General features: G+C 35.3%; 1 protein-coding gene across 1 annotated transcript; it reads right to left on the bottom strand.

The window, feature by feature from the left end:
- Positions 1–1,909: 1,909 nt before the first annotated feature.
- Positions 1,910–2,827, bottom strand: LOC139155376 (olfactory receptor 14A16-like). The gene has a single exon (XM_070730507.1). The coding sequence runs from the start codon at positions 2,825–2,827 to the stop codon at positions 1,910–1,912; it is 918 nt and encodes a 305-aa protein (XP_070586608.1).
- Positions 2,828–14,464: the final 11,637 nt, after the last annotated feature.

Below are 14,464 nucleotides of genomic sequence, written 5' to 3'. Positions count from 1 at the left end.
AGTGAGTTTCAACCCATTAATCGCAATCCAGCCCCTAAGAGGAAAGATTGGAGACAGGTTGGAAATTATCCAACTGGGTGGAGTCCAGTGATGGGTTCTTAAGAAAAGGGTGAAGTATTTTATTTTATTTTTATTTATTTATTTTATTTATTTTTCAAACATGTATAGGAAAGTAGTAGTTTGTATAAATATAACATAAGTAAAAAAAGTAATGATAATGGAGGACAATAAGACAGTGAAGGTGAGCACAGTGGTGTGCTTATGCACACCCCTTAAATAGACTCTGAAGTCTACTCTGTGATAAATACATTAGTTTCTTTAACATATGCAAGAGATGGCAAACTGAAAATGAGTTAATAATTTAAAAAAAATTCTTAACCACATGACTCACTTCTGAAAAATTAGATAGAATTTGGTGGGAGAAAAAGAGTGTTGCTTTGGACACAATAAGTATAAAAGTGAATTCTCAATTGTGTTTATTATAATTGGATCATGATTTCCATCACTTTCAAATGGGCCCAATTTCGCAAGAAATCAGGATTTCTTGACTAACAAAATGGCCCAATTCTTTAATGGCTTCTATTCCTGCCTGTAACAAGAATCTATCACATGTTATATAATGCCATGTTGTTTAAACTGTTCTTTACATAGCCCAGGTTATTTCAGAGACAATTAACTAAAATTGCCTAATATTCTCATGATTTTGAACAATGAGTACACCCATTCTGTGTGAAAAATACCACACTGTTATTTTAGTCTTATAGAAAAATATAGCATATTTTTCAGAGTACAAGATACAATGAAGTATAAGATGGACCTAGTTTTTGGGAAGGAAAATAGGGAAAAGAATCTGCTTACCAGATATTCATCTGTCTAACATCCTTAGTCTGGTCAACCGCAGCACATTACTTTATCCCCTGGTTAGGGCTTTTAAAAAAACCTTATACAGAGAGAGTAACAATGAAAGAGCATGCAAGCTGGGAAGAGCTGGGAAAATCATTAGCACCTGGTTAGGGCTGGAAAGAAACATTCAGAGCAAGTAGAGTAATGAAAAAAAAACCCTACAAAGACTTAGGGCTTGGAAAACATTATTCACACAGAGTAACAGTGAAAGAGCTTGTAAGCTATAATAGCTGGAAACATTGTTAGCACCTGGTTAGGGATGGAAAGAAACATTCAGAGAAAGTAGAACAATAAAAAATAAAAAATAAAATAAAAAATACAAAGGCAGGGTTTGGAAAACATTCTTGACAGAGAATAACAATGAAAGAGCTTGCAAGTGGGTAAGAGTTGGGAACATCCTTAGCACCTGATTAGGGCTGGAAAGAAACATTTGAAGCACGTTAGAGCAATGAAAAGAACCTTTCAAAGATTTAGGGCTTGGAAAATATTCTTTGAAACCTGCAAGGTAAGAGCTGGGAAGATGATTAGCACCTAGTTAGGGATGGGGAAAAAATAACATAAGTAAAAAAGTAATGATAAATCTACATTCAGAGTATAAGACGCACCTGAATTTTCAGCCTCTTTTAGGGAGGAAAAAGGTGTGTCTTATACTCCAAAAAATAAGGTGCAATATAAGATTAAAATCTAGAATCCAGGCGAAAAGATCAATCTGATAAGAATCTCTGTATCATCCCAAGTTCAAGAAACTGGAAAATATATTATAACTGGTATGAATCATAACCTTTTTCAAATTCTGATTCAATAATTTTGACTTCATTTAGGCATAGATGACTGGTGAATTAATCAAAAGAATCAACTGCTTGTCCACCTGGCTCATGCAAACACAGAATTAATTTATGCAGATTCTTACCACTAAGAATTTTTTTTCTTTTATTTAGGTCTAATGTGGCAAATTTAAAAGAAATTCCTGTAACCAAAAGTATTTAAAGAAAATACAAGTTCTGATTTATTTTTGAAGCATTTTCCACACAGCCTTTTGGATGTCCTTGTTCCTAAAGCTATAAATGAGAGGATTGAGGATTGGGGGCAAAACTGTGTAGAGAAAAGCAGAGAGTAAGTCCAAAGTATGGAAGGAAAGACTTTGGGGCCTCATATAAGCAAATATAGCAGATGTCAAAAATAAAGAAAAGACAGCCAGGTGGGGAGTACAAGTGGAGAAAGCTTTATATCTACCTTGAATTGAGGGGATTTTCAGAACAGTGGAGAAGATGTAGCCATAGGAAATAAAAATGAACCCACTACATAATGAGTCTACAGTAATTCCTATAACCAAAATCAGAATTTGGCTAATACTTCCATTAGTACAAGAAATCATTAATAGGTGAGGAACATCACAAAAAAATTGCTCAATTCTATTGGATTTGCAGAAATTTAACCTGAAAATGAGAATGGTATGCATCAAAGCATGGATCAAAGTGATTATCCAGGAAGCAGTTGCCATTTGTAAACAGGCACTCCAGTTCATAACTAGCATGTATTGCAAAGGGTGGCAGATGGCCACATAACGGTCATAAGCCATAACAGTCAGCAAGGCAAGCTCAGAACCTATACAGGTGAAAACTGAGAAGACCTGAGCAGCACATCCAGCATAGGAGATCTGCTTGTTATTTGTCAAAGAAGCAGCCATGGCTTTAGGAATTGTTGTTGAGATAAAGCAAATATCAGAGAATGACAAATTGACCAAAAAGAAATACATGGGAGCATGAAGATGGCGATTCAAAATCACAGCAACACCAAGAAGTAAATTCCCAATTAAAGATAGTAAGTAAATGACAAGGAATATCACAAAATACACAATTTGCATATCACGATAATCAGAAAATCCCATCAGAAGAAATCCTGTCACAATAGATTGGTTAGCCATTTATTTTCTTCAACTCCTTCTGGAAAGAAAGAGAATATCATAGGAAATTAGTCTAGGAAGTAAATACAGGTATGGAATTATTCATCGCAATAGTAACATAAGAAAACTAATATGCAATAATTATGTTTAAAATAAAATATATTACTGTTTTCAAAATATAAAAGAAAGTTCATACATTTAAAAATAGAAAACAAAAATGATATTATTTTCCTTTTGCATTACTTATGCCAATTTATAAAAAAACTAATTTTGTGATTCTGCTACCTAAAAATATTTTTAAAAATGATGATATAGTACTGAATAAAGTAAAAACGGTTATAGAAATCTGGCATAGTGTATATTTGATTCTTTATAGATAATTTGTAAGAAGACTTATACACCAAACATTGCAGTGCAATCAATGATGAAGGGATCCAATTATATTTACATCTCCATAGTTCCATGAGCTGCACTGTTTAGCAGATACAACTAAAGATGCTAATTATCACCCATAATACTCTTTATGTAAAGCATTTGACATTATCATTTACAAGATTATTTTTTTACTACTAAATGTACTAACATAATTATGTCTAATATTTTGTTATTTGGGATTCACATACAAAAAAGAGTTGTCAGAATTGCTGGAATTTGGTATGTCTAGTTTAATGGGGGGGGGGGAAAGGACTAGTGATAACATGATAGTAGTGCTCCAATATCTCTAAGAAGTGCCACCAAGAACAGTGAGTCAACCTATTTTCCAAATCACCTGAAGGCAGCACAAAAATCAATGAGTGGAAACTAATCAAGGAGAGAAACAACCTCAGTTAAAGAAATGAATCAATAGAATAACTTGCCTCCAAAAATTATGAATGCTCCAACACTACAAGATTTTTAAGAAGAGATAGGACAATTATTTGTCTGAAATGGAAAAGAATTTCCTGCCTGAGCAGGGTGTTAGTCTACAAAACCTTCAAATATGTATATTATTTATTCTCAAAATGCACAAGACATTCAAGACATGTCTACAATGCTCCCCCCCCTTTCTATATTATATTGGGCAACTTACAGTGCAGTGGATTCTATTGCCAAAATGTCATCTTGGAGAATGAGGAAATAGTTCTGAGAAATTAAAAAATTGTATCAAATACACAACGGAATCATACATAGAAATACATTTTTTTAAATACGTAATTTCAGTTTTTCCAAAAATAATTGTTTGATTACACACACACACACACACACACACACACACACACACACATATGTAATCAAACATATATATATATATATATATATATATATATATATATATATATATATATATATAGAGAGAGAGAGAGAGAGAGAGAGAGAGAGAGACAGAGAGACAGAGACAGAGACAGAGACAGAGACAGAGACAGAGACAGACAGAGAGACAGACAGAGACAGACAGAGAGACAGAGAGACAGAGAGACAGAGAGAGACAGAGAGACAGAGACAGAGACAGAGAGAGACAGAGAGAGAGACAGAGAGAGACAGAGAGAGACAGAGAGAGACATAGAGACAGAGAGAAATAGTACAATGTTTCTCTTCAAGAATAACTTCTTTGATTTAAACTGGATATAAAATTATTACTTATTGCTTCACAATCATATGCAAAAGCCAATATTTTATAAAGCACTCCAGTATAATTTTTCATATACATGGTTTTGTGGGCTTTGTTCCTTGAGTTCAATGAAATTCACAGCTATGTAAATGGGCATGTAATTGCAATTTTACCATAATGACATATATGTCCATATAAGATCTGTGTTAAATTAAACAAATATTAGACAATATAATCAAATTATTATTTATTATCTGAGGAAAGCAAAATTAAATTACTTTTATGCTAAGTTGTAAATAAATAAACAATATTTTTTAATATTTATAAAGATTCTTTCCTGTTATCTTGAAATAATTAAGCATCAACATACTTGATATATTTCTTCTGATAATCTGATTTATGAAACTTGTTTCCTGGTTACATGTTATATGATTGGGGTAAAATCAGTTATTTTGCCTATGTGAATATTTGAAAACAAGTACATACATGTCAAGTCATATATATATACTTATTTACTGGCATCAGTGATACAGAGAAAACCGATTCCTATCTCACTGTGTATTATGTTCTTCCCATATGCAGTATTTCTCAATTATTTCCTAACTGAAATCCTGAGTATTTAGTCATGATTGTCTTTACTTACCACTGTTTTGGTGGTCTTTCCCTAGGAAAAGAAACTGCTATATGATGCCTCTTCTTGTAGGCTATGAAAAATGGAACAGAGCAGCAATTATATGTCATCCTTTGTTTTCTATAAATTCCTTGGAGACTGAGTCCAATTTTATGTGGATTTGAAAGTCTAAATTACAAAACAAAAATAGGTGCAGTTGTCTTGTATCAACTTCTCTTATTATTATTTTGCATTTGGAAAAATAGATGGAATTGTTTGTAAGTGTTCATTATCAAGGAAGCTGTGCAATATGACTTATTCATTTGACTTTCTAAGTTATATGTGACCTTCTAAGAGGTGACTGAGTTTTATTCTTTGTGTGTTCCATATACCTGCTCTATTAAAAAAAAATTGTAGTGATGTTTATTTCTGTATTTAGAGACAAGCCGCTAGTAACAAGATATTTCACCTTAATTCTTGCAGTATTTTGTCTTGTTCTTGTATGAACCTCATACTTAAATAATATTTATTCCATGTAGTTGCATAGTGGTCCATAATGCAGTATGCATATCAATCCTTTAATCTGGATTAGGATCCTGTGCCTTAGGTAGTACTAATTTATCCATTCATTTATTAAATCTCTAATTTAAATAATATTTATTCTATGTAGCTATATAACAATCCAATTAGCACCCACTGGTTTCTTTATTTAATAAATTTATATAGCCACCCAATGCATACACAGCTATTCTGATACACAACACAGAAAACCCACTGTTTAATCCCACCCCCTACCCTGTGCCAGTAACAATAGAATCAGAAAAGCCCCTTAATTGGCTCTAAACATGATTTCCAAGTCCACTGATAAAACCATAGAAACATAGAAGACTGACGGCAGAAAAAGACTTCATGGTCCATCTAGTCTGTCCTTATAATATTTCCTGTGTTTTATCTTAGGATGGATATATGTTTATCCCAGGCATGTTTAAATTCAGTTACTGTGGATTTACCAACCACATCTGCTGGAAGTTTGTTCCAAGGATCTACTACTCTTTCAGTGAAATAATATTTTCTCATGTTGCTTTTGATCTTTCCCCCAACTAACTTCAGATTGTGTCCCCTTGTTCTTGTGTTCACTTTCCTATTAAAAACACTTCCCTCCTGAACCTTATTTAACCCTTTAACATATTTAAATGTTTCGATCATGTCCCCCCTTTTCCTTCTGTCCTCCAGACTATACAGATTGAGTCCATTAAGTCTTTCCTGATACGTTTTATGCTTAAGACCTTCCACCATTCTTGTAGCCCGTCTTTGGACCCGTTCAATTTTGTCAATATCTTTTTGTAGGTGAGGTCTCCAGAACTGAACACAGTATTCCAAATGTGGTCTCACCAGCGCTCTATATAAGGGGATCACAATCTCCCTCTTCCTACTTGTTATACCTCTAGCTATGCAGCCAAGCATCCTACTTGCTTTTCCTACTGCCTGACCACACTGCTCACCCATTTTAAGGCTGTCAGAAATCACTACCCCTAAATCCTTCTCTTCTGAAGTTTTTGCTAACACAGAACTGCCAATGCAATATTCAGATTGAGGATTCCTTTTCCCCAAGTGCATTATTTTACATTTGGAAACATTAAACTGCAGTTTCCATTGCTTTGATCTCATCTTCTGCAACAGTTTACACTCAATTTATGGACTTCAAAATGACCATCGCATAATTGACTTTTGTCTCAATATATGTCCTCACAGAAACCACCTCAATGATGGGATAACCAATTACAACTTTAAAAAAGCCAACTATGATATCTTAGACGCTGACCTCTCATCTCTTGATTGGCATACACTATTCTCTGGCAGTAATACTGCTTAAGATTACTACAATATATTTTTGCTTGAAATGCAAAGAGTCATTAAATTATATTTACCACTAATTATCACCAAAATCAAGAAAAATAAATTACCCATAAAAATAAGGAAGCTCCAATCCCAAAAAATATCTCTTTGGCAAAAAAATAAAACAGGGTATGCTGCAAATTTTAAAAGCCAGAACAAAAATCTGTGTCACCAAATAAAGACTGAATGCATTAAATTATAACATCAATCAAGAAGTAAACTACACGTGCCTTCTATAACTTTGTAAAACAACCAACTCCAGGACTCAAGATCCATCTCACCCAGTGAAGGGCTACCAAAATTTTTACTACCACACTGTGGGCGTGGCTTATGCAGGACGCCCTGCATTTTCTTTCAACATCTTTCAATGCAAATTGGGTGCTCTGGGGTGGAGCTCCATTTTTGCTACCCCACTGCATCCCTCCTGGCCAGCAGCCCAGCCCTGATCCCATACCTTAAAGGACTAAATGGTAAAGACTATAATGATGAGACCATTAAAACCAACCTCTTTAACACATTCTTCAGCTCAGTCTTTGTAAGCAGCAATGGCTTATGTCCAATATTTCCTAGTCGTACCACAATTAACTTCAATGATCTAACACAAATCAATTTTACAGAAGATAATGTTAAAAAGGCATTATGCCACCTAAAACCATCTCTGTCTATTGAACCTGATGGACTATGTGCATACTTCTTAAAAAAGCTCTCCACAACATTGGCTGAAGATCTAAGCATTTTTTTTAATCCTTCAGGACTAGCTCCTTACCCAAAGTATGGTCACTAGCCACAGTCATCCCTGTCTTCAAAAAAGAAGATCCAAATAACATTGAACATTACAGATCAATCTCTTTGGGAGATTTGTTTGTTTGTTTGTTTGTTTGTTTATTTTGTTTGTTTGTTTGTTTTGTTTGTTTGTTTGTTTGTTTATTAGATTTGTATGCTGCCTCTCTCCGAAGACTTGGGTCGGCTCATAACAGTAATAAAAACAATATAGCAGTGGAACAAATATAATATTAAAAAACATATAAAACCCATCATTATTTAAAAAACCAAACAGCACTTTCATACCAAACATAAAACAAAGTATAAAAAAAAGCCTGGGGAAAACGTGTCTCAACTCCCCCATGCCTGGCGGTATAAGTGAATCTTGAGTAGTTTACGAAAGTAAACATACAGTACGATAAAAAGTACCTAGATTTTGGGCACATTTACAACAGTTTGGTTCTAGGTTTGGATAATTTTTTTTCCAGTTTGCTGGTGCTATATACTATCTGTTCTGGATTCTGGTAGAACTTTAGTTACATTGAAAAGAACGCTTACTGAATGCAGGATTTCATAAACAAAAAAACTCAATTTTTATTCTCCTCTCCTCTGTATTCAAAATATAATACATATTGTCACATTCCTCTCTCTTTATCTTTTGCAATTAGAGCCCACACACATTCCTCCATGCCTCCTCCCTTATCTTAATATTTATGTCTATACAGCATAGTTCAACAACACCAGAAATAATTGTGAAATAACACAGAATAAGCTAACTCACTCCGAAGCCAAAATGACCCATGTCCCATGATAGATTTACAACATTGAAAACTCTGCCCTTCTTCCCTGCTGGCTCTGATGAATAAATCACTCCAGTAATTAACCCATTTCTCCCCTTAATATCTTTTTCCTAACACTTGCTCCCTGCGCGTTTGAACTCTTCTGAAGTGAGGATTTAATCAGTGATTGTCTGTCTCTTCTTCATTAGAGTCTGGACTCATAGCAACATCCTGTGGCTGGCCTCCCACCTGTTCTGATACCTGTAACCCAGGGCCTGCCACTAATTCATTAACACTATCTGTATCAGAGTCATCAAGCTCTTCATCATCCTTCAACTGACAAGGAGTATGTACAACACTATCCATAAAGCATTTTATATTTATTCTATTTTGTTTTGCCGATTTAGTCATTTTATAATTTATTTTCCCTGTTTTCTCCCAATCTTTTAATTCTATGTTATATTCAATAGTTTTTGCCCATGCTATCATAACTCCTTTTACTACATCTTCTGCTTTTTTTAAATTCTAGTAGGCAACTGTTATTAATTTTTGTTATTAATTTTTCATCTGATCCTGTCAATATTTTATCTAATGGGAGTAGAACTATCTCAAATACATATTCTTTTTGTCTTTTTTATATCTTGATTGAATTTGCATATATGGCCATCTATTATTATACCCTGGTCTTCCAATTGTTGTCTATTTTTACAATTGCCTTGTTTATTTAAAAGTTGTTGGAATAAATCATGCTATTTACATCTAAGGTATTTGGATGGATTATCACTTCCATTGTGGATACCCACTTGGGGATTTTCATATAATATTTCCTTTTGTTTTTTTGCTATGTTTGCATTGGTGCTTCTCTAATTTTGTGTCTCCTAAAGGGTGATGTTGGAGTTATTTTGTAATAGGCATCTTGCATGCCTCTTTCTGCAGTTTTCTTTCTTTCTTTGCATTCACTTATGATTTAGTAAAAGTAAAACAGAACCAAGGGAGAGGCTAAGGCCAAGCCAAGCCGACCATTAGAATGGATTATGGAATGTCAGGCCGCTTTCAAGAAACTATGAATACTGTTTTCGGAGAAGCCAATCCTCAAACGTCCAGACCTGGAGGCTCCTTTTGTAGTCCAGGTTGATGCTAATGATGTGGCAGTGGGGATGTATTACTTCAATAAACAATGAGGTGGCTTTAAACTGGTGTGCATACACCTCTAGGAGATTAACTGAAACTTAAAGGAGGTGGCCAGTATGGGAAAGAGAAACATTTCCTGTGTGGTGGGCGGGCCCTACTAACCTGGAGACATTTTCTAGAAGGGGCTAAGCACCCCTTTGAGGTATGGACTGATCACAAGAACTTAGAAGCATTAAAAAACACCAGAAAGCTGTCACCCAAGCAGGCCCAATGGTCTCAGCATTTTGCCTGGTTCAATTTCTCACTGCGATACTTACCTGGGGGAAGAATTTTATGGTTGATGAACTGTCAAGACCGATCCAGTATCCAGTATCCAGTGTTAGGCCAGAGGTGATCCAAACGGTCATCCCAGTCCAACAGTGGGCATGCCCAGTAGATACCAGGGTGAAGAAAACCCAAACAGCAGAAGTACCAGAGGACTTAAAATCCCACATGGTGGAAGCACTAAAAACTGACATGTGGTTCCTAGCCCATTCTATGGAATGTACTTTATGACAATTTAGTTTGGGTAGGATCTGGACTATATGTTCCATCTTCCATGAGGGTAGTCGTCCTAGAAAGTGCCCATCACTTCAAGATAGTGGGACATTTTGGGCTCATAAAAACCCTTCATGCCAATGGAAAGAGTTCACTCCTATTATCTTGCCATCCAGCCCTTCATGCCATTTTGGGCTCATAAAACCCTTTGGTGAGGAGGCAACATTCATGAAAAAGGATGTTGAGACTTATGTGGCCAGCTGTCCTGTGTATGTTGCTGCAAAAAGACTCCTGGGTCAGCCACAAGGAGTGCTGCAAGCTGTGGCAAGACCCAGGGCATCATGGAAGGAAATATCTATGGATTTCATTTTTGAACTGCTGGAGAGTGGGGAACATACAGTGATTTGGGCAGTTACTGGTCTCTTTTCTAAATATGCACATTTTGTGGTGTGCCCAAAGATCCTGTCATCTAGAGTGTTGACTAAATTCATCCAACATGTGTAAAGACTTCATGGGATGTCTGAATGGATCATATCAGACTGGGGGATCCAATTCACTTCGAGGTTCACAAGTTTTTGACCCTTGTAGGCTACACCCCGAGGCCAAGCTCCACCCATCACCTGTAAACTAATGGGGCATGTGAGAGGGCCAACTCAGTGTTATAGCAGTACCTTCGCTGCTATATAAATTATCAGCAAGATAATAGGAGTGAACTCTTGCCATTTGCAGAAGTAACTTATAACAATTCAGTGCATAGCAGCACTATGATTCAGATTGATTTATGGTCAGGACTTTGTACCTATCCCAGAGCTACTTCAAGAGGGGCCCAAACACTCCACATTGAAAGAGTGGGTGGACCATTTGAGATCTAATTGGCCAATGGCCCATAAAGCCCTTGATGAGGCCCACCAAGCCCAAAGCTGACAAGAAGAGAGCTAAGCTGGTGATCTACCAAGTGGGGACAGGGACTTTCTGTCTCAATTCAGAAGTCTAAAAAGTTAGAGCCCAAGTATGTAGGTCCTTTCCCCATAGTGTAAGTTATTAATTCTGTGGCGATGAACTTGGCTTTGTCCAAAATCCTTTGGAGAATTCATCCAGTGTTCCATGTGAGCCTACTGAAACCAGAGCAATCCTCGGAACTGTGGCCTGCTCCGGTTGATCCGCCAACTGCGCTACTGATTGAAAGAGAGCAATATTTTGAAATTAAAGAAATTTTGGACTCCAGGAGGTGTCACAATCCCTTCAGCTATCAGCGACAGCAAGAGTGGAGGCACAGGGAAGGCTCACTGACCTATCACCTTCTAGGTTTCATCCCGACCACTAGCGCTGAACCAATAGCAGGCCACCTCTCATCCACACCCAGGAAGGTCCCCGCTCGGGCTGCCGCACACTTGTCATTGTGTGGCTGTGGCAAGTAGGTGATGCTGCTACTCCTCCCCATGGTCCCAATTTCTAATCCTGGTCAGGACTGGAGGTAAATGTTGCCACCACTAGATGAAGCCTCAGTCTCAGCTGGTTATGTCTATCCTGATGTACTGTGTTAGAGTGTCATTTTGTGTCATTTTGGTTGGTGGTTTGCCCCAGGATTTTTTAAATGTAAAAAATGTGCCACAGCTCAAAAAAAGGTTGAAAATCACTGTTCTAAGCTTTCAAGATCCAGGGTTGCAAGTCTAGTCTCATAGGGTATTGTGCTGCGAGGGGAGGAGTGATGGGCTCTTCTGGTAAAATATCTTTGGACATTTTCTAGGGTGTTTATGTCCGAGATGTGATGTGGGTTTCAGACTGATTCAAGAATAGGTCTGGTGAAATGCAAGGAATGACACAAAGCAGTTCATATTTATGTTATTCTTAAAAGACTCACAATGGAAGTGGGATGGAAACCATCAGCTGAAGTCTTCCTGCTGGTAGTAGAGTTAGTAGAGTTAGCAGGAAGCTCCTTTAGTCAGTCTCTCAAAGTCAGGATAAGATCTCTTTTTTTACAAAAAAAAAAGAGACAGAAGAAGAGAGAACTAATTGAGACATTAAAATGTACTAAATAATTTGAGATACATAAGTTAGAAGATACACAGAAGTGAAACTTTCTTTATTGCATTGAGAATTGAGATTCCCATCAGAGAGATTTCTTAAAATGGAACAGAAAATAGAGATGACATAATTACTATTTACAAAGCAAAACATTCTACAATAGGGCATATGTATATTTAAACAGACTGTCAAAGCTTTCGTCAGAAAGATTTCAGAGGTAAGTGGAACTCTTTTCCATTCATTCTATCTGTTAAAACATTGCCAAATTGCTTTTCTGGATTCAAGTTCAGATAAATCCAAGAAAGATAGGCAGTTAATAAATATTAAACAAAAATTAGGTAACGGTTTCTGACGTTAGGGGATGGTGCTCATCTCTGTTTCTTGGCTGAGGAAGCCAGCATTGTCCGAAGACTCTTCCGTAGTCATGCAGCCAGCATGATCACATGGCAAGGCATACAGAATGTTGTTACCTTCCCAATAAAGTATATGTATGGGCAGGAGCTGTGCTGAGTAATGAGAACTCAACAGTCTCCGGAAAGGGGCGGCATACAAATTGAATAAATATAATCTAATTTAATCTATATCATGCAGCACTCAGGCTTCAAACACGGGCTATCAGTTTTCCAACTGACAAACTCAATGACTTTAACTCTCAGCCACTATATCTTTTGGAAATATTAAATAAATGAATGAATGAATAAATGACTGACTGAATGAATGAGTAAATAAACAAATAAATACACAAACAAACAAAGAAATGAATAGCAAGCAAGCAAGTAAATAAATAAATAAATAGTAGCAAAATTTAATGAGAAAAATCATGTAATACTAATGAAAGATCCTTCATGCAAATTTACAGGTGTTAATTAATAGCTTATTGGTATTGATAAATAGCTAATCTCCTGGCTTTTCTTTATTATTTGAATATGAATATTAATATCTGAAAATATCACAATAAAATTTGATAAAAATGGGGGAGGGAGACTAATTATTATATATACACTGTAAACTTTACTCTTGTCTTACAATCATATTAAATTCAATAAGGTTGACAGGTGGTTGAGCTTTTAAAGAATATATTAGTATTTAAAAACATTTATAACTCTATGACTATCTATAAATAAAATAAGATCAACTCACAATTCTGTAGCAGTTAACTTGAACTAAGTACCACTGATGCCAGAGAATTGTAAGTAAGTAAGTAAGTAAGGTAAGTAAAGAAGCAAGCAGGCAGGCAGGCAGGCAGGCAGGCAGGAAGGCAATTATTTATTAGATTTGGTGAATTACTTAAAAATATTCTTTGAAAGAATAATTTGTCCCTGATAATTTTATCCCATTCTGTAACATTTGGCGTTGTTTACAATTTTGGGTAAAGAGGAATTTAGCAGAATTATTTATCTTTCTTTATCAAAATTAACACATGCTGGGTGACTAGCCATGCCACATTCTGTTTTGAATAATACAATGCATTACTTTTAAAGTAAACAACTTATAATTGACAGATGAATTTATATTTAATTTTCATTTAAAATAAGTAATAAATAGTTATTAATAACGATAAAATAAATGGTAAAATACCTCTATATGTTTCCTTCCACTGTTAAGTTTTATAATGTGTATTAATCAATTTTTGCCTACAATTTTGCATAATAAGCAATACCTTTCTGATGGGGTCCTTATTTTGTCATTTATTTTTCAGTTGCTTAATAATCCTAGTTATATGCACAATTTTCACATCTTAGTATAGTGAAACTGATATCAAATAATACATTTTGAAATATTTTAATTCAGATTTTAAAAACAGATTATTTTGAATACTGTACACAGATTTTTCTTTTTTAATTCCTTTAAGACTTTATTGCTTTGCACCCACATCCTGATATTTTATTTTGACCATAATTTTGAGGAATGGACCATTTCAAATCTTATGCATAATATTTCGACATTTTCACTCAACCTATTATTGTTTTTGATCTGATATCTTTATATTGTATATTATAATTTATTTATTTTAGAATTCTTAATAACAAGATGAAAATTTTTGCAAAATTTTATATTATTATTACTTGTATTATGGAAATCCCCCCCCCCCCCGGTATATATGAAATGAGTAAGCATGTTTGATGTATCCATTGAACTTTGAACGAGTCTTCGGAGAGGGGCGGCATACAAATCTAATAAATGATGATGATGATGATGATGAAATAAATCATTATGACAATAATTTTAACTATATTTTGACAGTAAGTAGATAATAGAGATCTGTATTGAAAACTTATTTTTCCCTAATTTGTTTCCTGTATTAAATTTTATTTCTGTTTTGGTCCAGA

The sequence above is a fragment of the Erythrolamprus reginae genome, unplaced genomic scaffold, assembly GCF_031021105.1.
Source record: "Erythrolamprus reginae isolate rEryReg1 unplaced genomic scaffold, rEryReg1.hap1 H_18, whole genome shotgun sequence".
NCBI lineage: Eukaryota > Metazoa > Chordata > Lepidosauria > Squamata > Dipsadidae > Erythrolamprus > Erythrolamprus reginae.
Note: the sequence above shows the minus strand (reverse complement) of the source record. Positions and strands in the feature narration are given on the sequence as shown.